Source organism: Elephantulus edwardii, unplaced genomic scaffold, assembly GCF_000299155.1.
Source record: "Elephantulus edwardii isolate Elephantulus edwardi_28Jun2011 unplaced genomic scaffold, EleEdw1.0 scaffold00020, whole genome shotgun sequence".
In the NCBI taxonomy this organism is placed as follows: Eukaryota; Metazoa; Chordata; class Mammalia; order Macroscelidea; family Macroscelididae; genus Elephantulus; species Elephantulus edwardii.
In genome coordinates, this window is record NW_006399770.1 from 26,220,222 (window position 1) to 26,234,394 (window position 14,173).

The 14,173-nt window shown below is 40.2% G+C and overlaps 1 protein-coding gene across 1 annotated transcript in view; it reads right to left on the minus strand.

Moving 5' to 3' along the window:
* Positions 1 to 5,772: 5,772 nt before the first annotated feature.
* VAV3 (vav 3 guanine nucleotide exchange factor) overlaps positions 5,773 to 14,173 on the minus strand; it is a 561,290-nt gene continuing 552,889 nt past the window's right edge. Inside the window, exons 25-26 of the mRNA XM_006882495.1 lie at positions 6,493 to 6,644; positions 5,773 to 5,814 (exon numbers count right to left, since the gene is read on the minus strand). Of these exons, the coding sequence (XP_006882557.1) occupies positions 5,773 to 5,814; positions 6,493 to 6,644 (194 nt within the window). The remainder of the gene's footprint in view (positions 5,815 to 6,492; positions 6,645 to 14,173) is intronic.

The following is a 14,173-nucleotide window of genomic DNA, read 5'->3' on the forward strand; positions in this document are numbered from 1 at the left end:
TCTCTTTATTTTTATGATCTCATTTTAGACATACAGTCATCCTATAAGTTAATATATTGATGGGCTGAGATGCTGTGCGACTTGGCTGGAATAGAAATGCAGGGGGCATGTTTTTGACTCTATTATTGTTAGGTTCCACTAAGTGGATTTCAATGCATAATGACTTCATATGACAGAGTAGAAGTGCCCCAGAGGGATTCTGAGGCCCTAATCTTTACCAGGACTGAATGCCGCATCCCTTCCCCATGGAGCTTTCCCCATGTGACTTTCATACACCATCCATTTGGGCAGCACCTGAGTGGGGAAATGTTGTGTGACCTGGGCACTGCTGCTCAAATTGAGTAAAATAAAGCACAGCTCCCAAAAGACAGGCTACTGACACATTTTACTTCAACTATTTGAGAAAAAATAAAATATTTGAAATATTCTAAAGGCTATATGCTCACGTTAACTAGTCAAAGCAGTGTCTCTGTACAACTAAATATAGTCAGCAGTTGTGGTGAGGAGGGCAGTGATTTGATAGAAGGCCCAAAAGTCACATAAATGTACTTCCTCTTCTTCCTTCTGCAGGGTGGCTGAGAGGTTTGAACCAATAACCTTTGGGTCAGTCCTAACCACTTAATGCCTTGACCATAGCACTTCGATGTAGAAATGATTAAATGAAAACATCTATGGAATCAGATCCTGAAATAATAGGAGTGGTAAAGCTGTTAATACACTATGCTGTAATAAAAATGGGATGGGTATATTTCGCAGCGTAGAGAGCTGCTTATTTCTAGCAGAGATATCTCTATGGGACTGACCCCTCCAGGTCCTTAAAAGAAATGAGCTCCCGTAAGACCCTTGAGCACTGTTGATGCCTGATGGGCCAGCTCTACACATGCCTTACCGAGGAGTCCTTCTGGTCAGTCACTGTTAGGTGCCATTGAGTGGCCCTTAATTCCTAGCAACTCCATGGACAGCAGGACGAAATACTGCCTGGACTATTCTCTGCTGTGGCAGTGAGTAATATTCTCATGTAAGAATTGACTCAAAATAGGAAAAAATAAAAGTCCATTCTCTGAATCAACCACTCCAGTCAGTATCTGTTCAGAGATTTTCTTTTAGAGGGCAGAGTGAGAGAAACATTTCTGAATTCTGTGTTAATCTTCAGGGTTTGTTCTTTGGTGTTTTGCTTTTTTTAATAAACTTGTCTATTTACAAAATTTTAATAAAAATTCAAACAAATTCTTTCAATTTCCCTCACCACCCATCAAATTGTACAAGGGGGATTAATCCCCCCTTCCCCCTATACATTCACACCCCTCTGCGCCCAGCCTCTCCCACCCCTCCTGGATTCTTATACTTATTCTACAATAATGGTCTTATACAATATTTATCCTTGTGGGACTGGATTAGTTTACTCAGCATAATGCTCTCCAGTCCCTCCCAAGTTTGGTAATAATTTACAAAGTTATTGCTCCTATGTGCTGCATAGTATTCCATTGTATGAATGTACCATAAATTTCTTAATCCATTCGTTTGTGGTTGGACAGTTGGGTTGTTTCCATATTCTTGCAATGGTGAATGCTGCTATGAACATTGGTGTACAAACTTCAGTTTGTGCCTCAGTTCTCATATTCTCAGGGTATATTCCAAGTAATGGAATAGGTGGGTCATATGGAATTTCTATGTTTAACTTTTAAAAAGGAAGTGCCAAACTGCCTTCCAGAATGGTTGCACCATTTTACAAACCCACCAGCAAAGTATAAGAGTTCCTTTCTCGCCACATCCTCTCTAACATCTATTACTTGCTGCCCTGTTAAATTTTGCCACTCTTACTGGACTGAGATGGTACCTCATTGTGGTTTTGATTTGCATCTCTTATTGCCATTTATTTGGTGCATTTCTTCATGTGTCTGTTTGCCCTTCTTTCTCTGTGAAAATTCTTTCCTTGTCTTTTGCCCATTTTGTAACTGGGTTATCAGTCTTTTTCTTGTGGAGGCCCAGGAGTATTCAGAATCTTCAGTTTGTTTAAAGATATTGCCAAATGATTTTCTTTTGGCTATTCAATTTTGTCAACATACTTAATGTCTGTTTCTACATGCATTCAATATGGCAGTGTGGGGTAGTGGTTATGGGTGTGGGCTCTGGAGCCAGATTGCCTGGGTTTGAATTTCCACTTTGACATTAGCTGTGTGACCTTGGGAAGTTGCAATTCTCCTGTGCCCCAGTCTCCTTGTCTGAAAAATGGAACTCTACTTTCTTTTTTTTCCCATATACATATCTTATTAATTCATCACTGACTTGTTTTATTATACTTTGATAGTGTTTAAGTAGATTTTTGGAGACCAGGTTTTAATGAGAAGTTGTAGATTCTAAGGAGGAGACATGAACCACCCAGTCACAGCTTCGAATGAGGCTAATTTATGAGGCCAAATGGAGTAGACAGTTGGTTCAGAAGCCATGTTAAAATTAAAAAGCAGTAAGTTTAGCTAACCGACTCTTTGTTATACTGTCAGTTCACAAGCCCTTGTAATGTAATTGACTGGAGATAGGAAAAATGTTATAAACCATGGCTGCAACATGGCTGGTACAATAGGATCTTTTATGACCATACAGGGTAGGACATGGAACTCTGCTTTCTGGAGTGGGAAGTTCACACATATAAAGCATTTGGAGCAGTATGTGGCCTGTTATTGTTGTTGTTAAATGCCATCGAGTTGAGTACAACTCAAAGTTTCCCTTTGAACACTGTCCTATTTCATGCCATCCTAAAATCTCTGATGCACTCAAGCCAAATGTCACAGTCACTGTGTCAACCTACCTGACTGAGGGTCTTCCTCTCTTGTGGTGCCCCTCCACACCTTCCCAAGCATCATGTCCTTCTCCAAGGAATAACATCACCTACCAACATGCCCAAGGTATGTGAGATGAAGCTTCATCATCTCTGCCTCCAAGCAGCACTCTAGCTGCACCTTCTCCGAGGTATGTTCTTTTGGCAATCCATGGGATATTCAGTTCTCTAACACCACAGTTCAAAGGGATAAATTCTTTTATCATCCTTAGCCACTGTAGTACCAAATTAAAAAACAACAACAACAAAACACCACAGAAAAACCCACCACAAAACCACAAAAAACCATCTGCTAAAGTGTTGAGTCTAATTTCTGGCAGTCTCATATCCTTGTAGAAAGGAATTGAACTCTTTATTGTTCACAAGGGTGGAAAGAGTGATCTGGTGGCTTAGTTGTTAACAGGTGTGCTGCCAACCCAAAGTCAAGTGGTTCGAATGCACCAACTGCTCCATGGGAGGAAGCTGGACAATCTCTTCCTGTGCGATTCCCTGCCTCTAAAAACTTGCCAGAGGGATCAGTGGCTATGCGTTGGTTCTGACTTGGTGGTACACACAACAAGAAGACTGTTACACAAGAGAAATTAACTGTTTACAGCAAGCTGGCACACAAGAAGCATGTTAATGCAAGCTATTTACATTGTAGCTTTTCTATTTATAATTTATGCACAAATCTTAAGGTAAGCCTAATCAATAGTCCAGATATTGTTCCCAAGTTAATACAATGTCACATGTAAGTTATGCACTCATTCAAGAAAGATTCTTCAACTCTCTAGAAATCCATTTAATGCAAGTAGTCACTGTTTATTATATCGACATATTTACAAAAAATTACAAAATGAAATTCCACTATAATTCACCATATGACACAAGGGCCGCATACAGTAAAGACAAAGTATTGGGGAAAACATTTACCTCTGTCTTTGGTATTAGAAATCTACATAAATTCGCAGCATTGAAAGTTTCCAATACAAACTATTAAACAAAGACAAAGAGTTGTACTTGGTAATAGCATGAAAAGGGGGTTCTACTATCCCCTGCTAGGAAAGCCCTAGGTTCATGAAATGCAACAGGAAGACCAAACACCATTTTTAAGAGCGGGAGTCTATTTGCTAAAATAAACAGGCACAAGCTACAATACCGTACACAGGAGTTTTTCAATGTGTGTGGGTGGAGCTGCTCTCTACAGAACAGCGTTTGGCTGACATTTGGCTGATGAAACAGACAACATGCCCGAGAGACACAGTTGCAGGTAAGACTTTAGAGGAAAGAAGTTGCTCTAAGAGCACCACTCCTCAAGGGCAGGACCTTACTGTACAGAATATTTTCATAAAATACACTTTAGTGAGCATTTACACATATACAAGAACTTGACTTTTTAGCAAATGGTACGTTTCCTAAAACACAATCACAGTTTACATAATTCTGAGGTAAACATCCTGAACCTATTCTAGATGAGAAGGTCTAGCCATAAAGGTCTCTGTCCATGGAATATCGAATTCTGATGGGAAAGTGCATTGGGGAGTGGCCAAACCATACCATACCCACGTCGTTTCAGACAGGATCCAAAATTTTGAAACTGAATGTTTCTAGCCTAGCTCTATTATGTTAATGTTTTGTGTTGGTTTTGTTTTTAAAGCAAGACGTACTCTTTGAGTTTTGTCAGAACATGACTTGCGCTTCGGAGAAAATATTGAATCATCAAAGGGCCAAGGTAGTGTCTTTAACTTGACTGTCCTGACTATAGCCTCTGGGCCTCCAGGGAGAACATATGTAGACTCCTCACACAAGACAGTGAAGAGTCTGCAGAATAATGTATTGTGAATTTCATCTTTCAGCATTTAATCTACCCCCGTGGAGGGCCTGCAGAGGGAAAGATGCTCAAAGTCATCTCGGGAGCTCATAGTAAAGCCTGAAATGCCTGGTGACCCTCTCTCTGGCCTGGAAATGCATAAAGGACACAAGTGTGCTTTCCTTAGGCAGTCCTCAACAAAGCTGTTCTTGGAACTAATTTAGACATTCCAGAAAAATGGATGAATTGACAAATTTGGCCCAGGTCTTCCAGGTTGGAAGGAAAAGGCATGTGTACGTACTCCTACTATAAAATGACTTCTAAATAATAGCCCTTGATCTGTTTCTGTAAACAATGCCACCTTACTTAGGGTACTTACCAGGCCTCAATTATTTCAGAAAGTGAAGTACAACATTTCCAAAATCACCCCATAATTTCATGAGAGTTCTGAAAATTATTTTATGTACTTTCTCTTTTATAAAAATCAAATCAGGAAATCAAATGAATAATCAAAACCCAAGTGTGTATTTCAGCACTTACGAAGCAAACCTGAGCAACTGCCTCCACTTTGCCCATGAGGAACATCTGGGGGTGAAAGTGCTTGCCAGGCAGTGAGTCACCTCGCTGGGTGGTTTAAGAGAAGCAATCCTGGGCCTTTCCAGTAAGCCTGAATGGCGGGGCACTCATTTTCGTCTTGCTGGGAATAGCAAAATTAAACTTCCGGTTCTTTATGCTATCGAAAATTCTGGTGGATGGGACGTGGGAAGAAAGTAAATCTGCATTAAACATTTACTAATGGCTGGCATTCACGGTGTCTGACCGGATGCATGAAAGAGAAACATGAACCAATGTGTCTGCAGCAGGGCTCTTTTGGGAAGAACAGCTTTGGCTTTGCCCTGGTCCCTGACAATGACAGACTGGCAGGCTGCTCCTTGCACAGCTCGAGGCAAGCCATTAATCTGTCAGTACCAGCATCTTTAGAAATCCCAGCATTAAGACTTAGGAGAGGAAAAAGGAGGGAGGGAAGGATGTTGAACAGCCAGAAATGCAGCCTTTTAAACACTTCAGTTAATTCATAGTGCCGTGCAGACTTCTGTTTATCCCTTCTCTGAAATTTCTGGTGCAGAGTGCAAAGCTAGATTGGAATTTATTCATCCTCTTCCACATACGTGGATGGAAACCAGCCCACCTAAAAAAGGAAAAGCAACCAATAAAGCAACATGACTTTGTATCTGGCACTTAAAGGGGGTTCTACAAACAGAGCATCTCATTTTCATAGCACCCCCAATTAAACTGGAGTTTTATGCCCATTGAAGGTGAAGGAGATTGGTATAACCATTCTTAGAAGCCCGGTGGGGTTCGTGATAGAAATGCAAGGATAAAACAAGCTTAAACAGTGTTCTAATCTGCTAGCACACAAATAAATATGTAAATTAAGTATAATACGAGGATCTACTACATAATGATTCCTATTTCTGCTAGAGAACAGGATGTAAAGACAGAGGTATTATGCCCGTTCTTTCCAATTTAGATCACCAGCTCTTAGAGACATTTTCAACTAGACAGAAAGTTTATGCTCCAAGGCTTAGGGACTAAAAATACTGAAATGCATCTGGAAACACCTCAGCCTTTTCGAATAGGAAGTCATCCACTTGCCCATGGGGAACTTCATGCCATGATATGCACTCAACATGTATTTAATGAGTGCCTGTCAGCAGGTTAGACAGAGCATCAGTCTCTGGAAGTCGGGGTCCGGAAGGTGCAGCAGGAAAGGCACCACGGGACTTCTCATCATCACTACAGTGGGTGCCTATGACCACCCACCCTTATCACCCAGGTGTACAGCTCATTGAAAGGGACAACTTACCCGGCCATTTACTTCCCCTCGCCACCAGCCATTGGCACTCATCTTTGTGTAAATCTTCACCACATCACCTTTCAACAAGGACAGTTCTCGCATGTCCCTTGCACAGAAGTCGTACCGGGCAATTGCGATGCCCAACACTTTGGGGCTCAACACTGTGAAGAAATGAGGGAGTCAGTGTTGATTTGCAGATGGCTAACAGCCAGAGAACCTGATCAGATGAATGTCATTGATGTTATCAAAATGCACAGCCGTGATTTCATTACAGACCAGTGATCATGGCAGGGGACCTTGAAAGCAGCAGTTTCAATTCAATCAACTGCTGTTTCAATTCAATCAGGTGCAGCCAAGCTTTATACAATGTTTAAAGCAGGGCTTGGAAATGGTTCATTCTGGATGATCTCTGCTGAGAATTTGCATTTCCACCTCAGGTATACTAAATCAGAAATGAAGTTCTAACAAGGTGCTCAGGTGATTTTTTTTTTCAATCCATAGTTGACAGATATGCATACATGTTACCATACCAGTTCTGAGTCAGTATATCAAGGTTGAAAATGCAAACTTCCCTTTAGAGAGGCTGACACAGAATGAACCGGTTCAAAGCTCTGATTGAAAGATTCATCGTTCTGCTTTCACATTATTCAAATGAACTTTAAAATACAGAAAGAGTGTGTTTTGTAAGATGTGGCTGCATAACTCAGTTACTATCTAAGGAGAAAGAATCTCAGATAACTTTAGCATAAATTTCCTCTTGATGGCATAGTAATCTATTTTTAACTAAAATCTTTATGGTGAAAATCTTTGCTTTCTTATCTACTGTACATCTTGCAGAACTCTCTTTAACTAATACGCAGAACAATTTTTCCCCCCTCTCATAACATCTCCTGCCTCATCCATGTCATCACTTCTAGTTAAACAGTACTTTCTTGGTTACAATTATTAGGGGATATTAATTTTAATAACATCATTAATGGTTATTAATTTATATATTCACTTATATCAAGGGGCCTGAAGCAGGTTTCCCAGAAAGAAAACACAAACACCATCCTAAGATCTCCTCCTTTGCAAATAAATGTTGCCTTACAGAAAAGTCTCCTGACTGAAGTCTCTAATCAAAACCAAGATGGCTGTGTGCTCATCTTCTCTATTCAGAGCTAATTTGTCGGGGAGGAGGATGTTCAGAGAGCAGCTTCCCTTACTCCCTGCTCCTGTCTATTCTGTTACAGTCCTGAAAACAAAGCTTTGCTCAAGTTCTACGTGTTTGCTAGTCTCTAGTGTTCCATAACACATTTTATATTAACTTCTCTACCTGTTGCTCTTTGGGGTTATAAAGTGTTTTCAATTATATGTTCAGTGATTCTGAGAATCACCCACCTGAGATTGGTAGAGGAACTGAAGTGTGAGAAAGAGACAAATGGGGAACGCCACACATCTGCATCTCTCACAGCCCTCAGCTGCCAGGCAGCAGCAGCTGCGACCCCGACGAGCCCACCCACTCTGAGCAGGGAGGACTCTCCGGCCCATTTTTCATGGCTGTGTAATGACAGGAATTTGTTAGTCCCCAGGTGTTGATCATACGATAAATGAATGGCAAAGCTGTAGATTTCAGAACTGTAAAGGGAGTAAAAATTGGTCACTTTATTTTAGTGTACAGGCACAAACGACTTTAATAGTTTTCTTACTGAAAACTATCCCATTACTGGGGCAGTACTCTAAAGAGCCGGTGCCCATAAAAGCACCCCTGTGACAAAAAACCTCAACCAACAACTTTGCCAGGTGACCTTGTACAGATTCTTTAACTTCTCTCGGCCACATTACTCCCGTCTATAAAAGGGAAGATATGAACCAGATGACTTGAAGCGTCCTTATGGTTCTAAGTTCTAGTATTCCATTGGGATATATAGGCTAATTTTAAAAAATCCGTAAGAAAACATATTTTACTTAGCCATAAGGTATTCCTCTAAATGTTACGTGGCACAGAAGGAGCCATTAAACTCCATGGCCAATGACAGAAATCAAGCCCAAATTTCCCATGCACCAAATAAAGAATTTCAGAATTGACGGATACTAGTCTGCTTCCCCCCAAAGTCATTCATAATGAACCTCATCAATGTGTGCTGGAAGGAGGGCAGCCCAGAAGCTCCTTGGAAGGAAGGACGGTGAGACTTCATCTCACATCCTTTTGGGCAAGCTAGTACGTGTGGTCGATTCCTGGAGAAGGACAAGAAACTTGGAAAAGGAGAGGCTCCCGGGAAAAGATGAAGCCCCTCAATGAGATAGGGCTGCAACAATGGGCTTAAAGCACAGCAGGGATGGTGAGGCTGGGGCATGGCCAGACAGCTGCCTTCCACTGTCCAGAGGGTCACTATGAGCAGAGTCAGAGCTGGCACCACAGGACCAAACAGAGGCAGCAGCATTCTGGAGACTACTTGGGTGGCAAAGGAGTTGGGCTGCCAACCTAAGGTTGGCGATTTGAGTCCACCAGCCACTCAAAGAGAAAAGATGGGCTGTTGACTACCCCAAAGATTCCCAGGTGAAGAAATACAGTAGAGCTTCATCACTGACTCAAAGGCAGTGGGCGGGGCTTGGTTTTGACTTTCAAGACAAAGCTGGGATCTTGGTTCTATTTATTTACTTAAAAGAAATGTGTAACACAAGCTTTTCTCAACTAAGGTTTCTGATTCTCAAGGAAAACAAATGATTTTGCAGCATGCTTCACCTGTCCCCTTTCTTTTCTATTTTTAGTTTCAATCACCCTCCAGCCGCTTAATATTGAAAATAGAGTGTCTTACTGAAACACACGACGGAAACATATACACACACCACCAGAAGTGAAATGCCACGACAAACAATGACACTGCGACAGAGGAGGAGAAAGTGCATGGAGGCGATGGACCTCGAGGGACTGTTTGCAGAGGGATGTAGCTATATGAAAAGCCACACACAGAAATCAAAATACTTTATTTGCAAACAGAAGCAAGTTGAAAAGACATATAAAAGCAGTAAAGCAGTACCTGACCAGAAAGGAGTAGAAGGGGGAACAAAGCTGTAGTCTGGAGGAGTTACAAAAGAAAGCCCACAGAACAAAGAAGGGGCTTAGAGAAAGAAAGAAAGAGAGAGAGAGAAGCACAAGAACATTTTAGGTCTTAGCAACAAACATCTTAATACAGTTATTTTTTAAGCATAAGAAAATTATCACATGTAAATTAGTACCTCAAGCCTCACTTTAATCCACTTATCTCCTAAATGAAGAACAACTCCACTCAATTATTTTTTTAAATGATGAATAAGCCAAATACATAATTTTTCATTTTGGTTGACATTGATTCTGCAATCCAGAGCTGTCTATCCCTTGAAAGAAAGATATGGAATCCCCACTCCATATTGCCATCATTTAACCCTGCCATACAAAGATGGTCTTACCCTTTTCTCCTATCCTAAACATCTTCATTGCGCAGAAATTCACATAAAATACAATTCACTAATTTTCAGTGGGCACTGTGATAGTTTTCTTCACTTTCAGTTCCCTTCCCCCCGGTTCCTAGCACCGTCAACCTTCTGCCTCCATGGATTTACTTCATCTATTTTTGGTAAATGAGATCATATAATATTTGTCCTCTAACATCTGGCTTATTTCACTTGGTATAAAGGTTTCAAGCTTCATCTATGTGATGGCATGAGTTGGTATTTTCTATTTCTTTGTAACTAATACTCAATTGTATGTAAGTGCTACAGGTGGTTATGCAGTCTTCAGTTGGGCACTTGGAGTCGATGGACATTTCTAGCTACTGTGAATAATGTTGCAATGGACATTAATGGACAGGTGTCTTTTAGTCATTGCTTTGGATTCATTTGAGTATATATGCAGAAGTACAACTGTTGGATCATACCATATTTCCATGTCAAAATTTTTTCAGAAACCACCTAGCTATTTTCACAATGGTTGCACCATTTTACACTCCCACCAGCACTGTGTGGATATGGGAATTTCTCCAAGTACTTTTTTTATCCCTGTTTCCCATCTTTAAAAATAATACCCATCCAGTAGGTGTGAAGCGATAGCCTGTAGTTTTGATGTGTATTTCCCTAACGACTACTGTTGGTTTTCTATGTAAAGAACATACACCTTCTATCTTTGTTTGCCAATCATACTATCCTTCTGTGAGACATTTTGCAAGCACTATTATCCTGATGTATCCCCATATTCTGCTATGAAAAAAACAACAACAACATAGCATGTTTACAAGTCACCTGGTAGCTGAAGGTTTGAAGTTAGCAAACTATTTGAGTAAAACACCAGGAATGGTGTTGAGCCTCCTTTCATGTACTTTTGGCCATTTCTGTATCTTCAGAGAACTGTTTTTCCATGCCTTTGGCTCAGATTTTCAACTGGGTTATCAGTATTTTTTGTGGCTGACTCTAAGAGTCCTTGATAAATACTTGGTATTAAACTCTTATCTGGTACATGATTTCCAAATACTTCTTATTCAATATTGAGATTGTGTTAGCCCTCAGCTCTAGATGTCGTGCATAAATCCTCCTTTTTTGCATGAGTGGAAATAATATATTTATTGCTGTAAATATTGAATATGAATTTTGCATCAGAACTAAAACTAGTGCAAAGAAGTCAGACCTCTAGGGCGGCATCAATGAACTACACAGAGCCCACCCCGAATGGGAATCACAGAACCGGTCAGGAGTCACCAACTACTGAGTGTGTGCACAGCAGCTTTGTTTTTATTCCAACAGACGAAACATACATTTAGAAAGAAAACGCAAATAATTCTGAATCTTAATATAGCTGGAAAAATGAAAATATATCCTCCAATTTATAGAGCTGTACTGAAAATTTGCATTACTTTACTTTTAGCAAGAGGTAACATTTATCAAATGGTTTGAAACGCGTGATGCCATATGCAATACTTCATATTCAATATTTCATGTAATCATCACAACTCGAAGAGGAAGGTGCTAATCTTGTTTCCTTTTCACATAGGAGAGGGTAAAAAACACACCCCAAAACAAAACACAAAACCCCCAACTCAAATCTTGCTAGTGAGACTCAACAAGCCACGCTCGTAACTGTTGAATTACTGTACCCACTACTTTGCCTCAAGGACCACCAGATATGGTTCTGCAATGCCACCCACTGATAACCTGGAGCATCCACCACTGGGAAGGAAAGGATGATTTTATGCTTTCTCCTATGATTTATAACTTTCTCCAATATTTCTTCCATGTAATAGATTATTTAATGGGCTATGATTTCCCAGAAGGGGCATTACATTTCCTAGTCTTGCATGCAGGTCGGTCGATGTAGCAAATATGACTAAGTTCTAGCCACTGAAATAGATATAAGGGGGGGAAAAGGCACCAGGAGGCAATTTCTGGAACCTTCTCTCAGAAGAGTTGGCACCAACCGTCCCTCAGTATTTTCTTTTGAATCTTTATGCTCTCCTGTTGCACAGAGTGTGAAGAGTGTATCCCTAACTGAAGCATTAAGGAGTACGTTGTCTTCAGGATGGTAAAATATGAGCTTAAAGGAACCCAGGTGACTGAGGATTTTACAGAGCAGACATGCCCCAGTTCAACTGCCAACCATGGATTACTTCTAAGGTTTTAGGTGAAAATTAAGTATTTATTTATTCTGTTTAATACATTGATTTGGGGGCTTCTGTTACTTGTATTGAATGTAATCTTATACATACAAAAGTTTTCTACATGCAAGGATAATGTAAAAGGAGCCTAAGTAGTTCAAGAATAAATGAAAATAATTTCCCATTATTCTGCTTCTTTTCAGGTGGATATTTGAAGGGCAGAGACGTCTTGCCAAAAGAATACATTTATTACTCAGAGTAACAGGATCTTATTAAAGAGATTCCACAACAACACCCCGGAAGACTAGATCGGCCAGTGGCACTGGAGGAACTTCAGCTGTTCTTACAACCATGGACCTTTGGGCCTTCATATACATATAGGTGTTCACTCATGACATTTTTCTCATGAAAACACTCAGATATTTACTTTTATTCTGATCTGAAATATATTCTTGTCAATAATTAAAGTTCTTTCTCATCTCATTACATGTTTTACATAATGTTTTTATTTTTAAAATATAGTTGCCTCTGTTGTTGTTGTAATGCTGTCGATTTGGAACCGACTCACAGCTGAGCCTTCGGCAAGTTCTCAGAGGCAGTTAATCACACAGGAGGAGACTGCCCATCCTTCTCCTGTGGAGTTGCTGGTGGATTTGAACTGCATGGCTTTGGGACTGCAGTGCAGTTTCTTATCACTAGGCCACCCGAGCTTACTTAAAATCATTTGTATATTCTTCTCAATTCACCTACTGTGGTGACGTACAATTTCAATTTCCTTGAGGTCCTGTTTTATTCACCTGGAGAGCAGAGCTAAACAGCACACACATAATAAGTGACCAAAACATATTTTTAAAGAGAAAAGCAAACTGGGGGCAAGGCTAGGGAGGAAAATGTGCAACAATCAATGAATGAATAGTAACCCAAATTTTCTGTAAACTTGTGTTAAAATAGCAATCAAAAAAGGGGAAAAAAATCTGGTGTCAAGCTTCTCACCTTACGTTGTGAGAACTTAAACTGGAAGCCTTAGTCTAGACACTCCTTCCAGCTGCTCTTAGAACTTCTCCATGAGCTGTTTTCTAAATGTCCATACTTGACTTTTATCCCTGGGATTCATTTATTCATAAAATAAAAAAGCTATATTCCCCAAATTTCTAAGACATAATTCTGAAACATAACAAAAGGTACTTTTGCTCTAGGGGGAAGACAGAGATCTATGAAGACATAGTTAAGTGCAACTTAAATAATACTTTAGATCAAACAAACTGTCTTGGATCTTAAAACAGCTAATATTCTTGAAATAAAGTACAAATGTTTTGTCAAAAGACTTGAATGTCTGTTTTCAAGTATGTAAAAATCAGTCTGTTATCCCAGTCTCTAATCTTACAAAGTCTTATTCTTATAAGACTTATAATTTGCATTCATGTCCAAGTGGCTGAGGGGAGAATCTTTTAAAACTCTATATAAAATATGTGATCTTAACTAAAGGGCCCTGCTTACTCTGGTTCAGTTTTGACCCTTTTATTAGTTTCATTGAAACTCATTTTTCCCCTCAATGAGCAGAATGGCTGGCTGCTTTATCACGCGCTGGCCCCTCATAAGGATTCCAATCCCTGGTGTCCTCTGCCTTCAGGACACTGTTATGAGGTGCAGAAATGACTTCTGATTTAACTCAGCTAAAACAAAAGTAGGGGGCTCTGGTGGCTTGGTTCATGGGGACTGTGGTAGCTGCCAAGCCAAAGGACGCACTTCTCTGGCTATTAGAAGCTATCAGCATCTACATGGGAGAAAGATGGACTTCTCTGCTCTCATGTGATTTACAGCCTTGGATTTACTGGTAGAGAGTCAGCTAGGAGTCCAAACAAAATTCACCAACTTCCTCCCTGTAGTCCAGCTTACCTGCACATATTTTTGACTTGTTCAATAACTCCACTGTTTTCCTTGTCAATCACTCTTGCAAATTTAGCATACATTTGGCTGTTCTATTTATTTTCTAGTTGGAATGCCTTCTTCCTTTGAAATAGGAAGTTATCCCTTCACTGAATTCTCAGCTCCACCGTATCAACCCAGGTATTTATGTAAATTATATA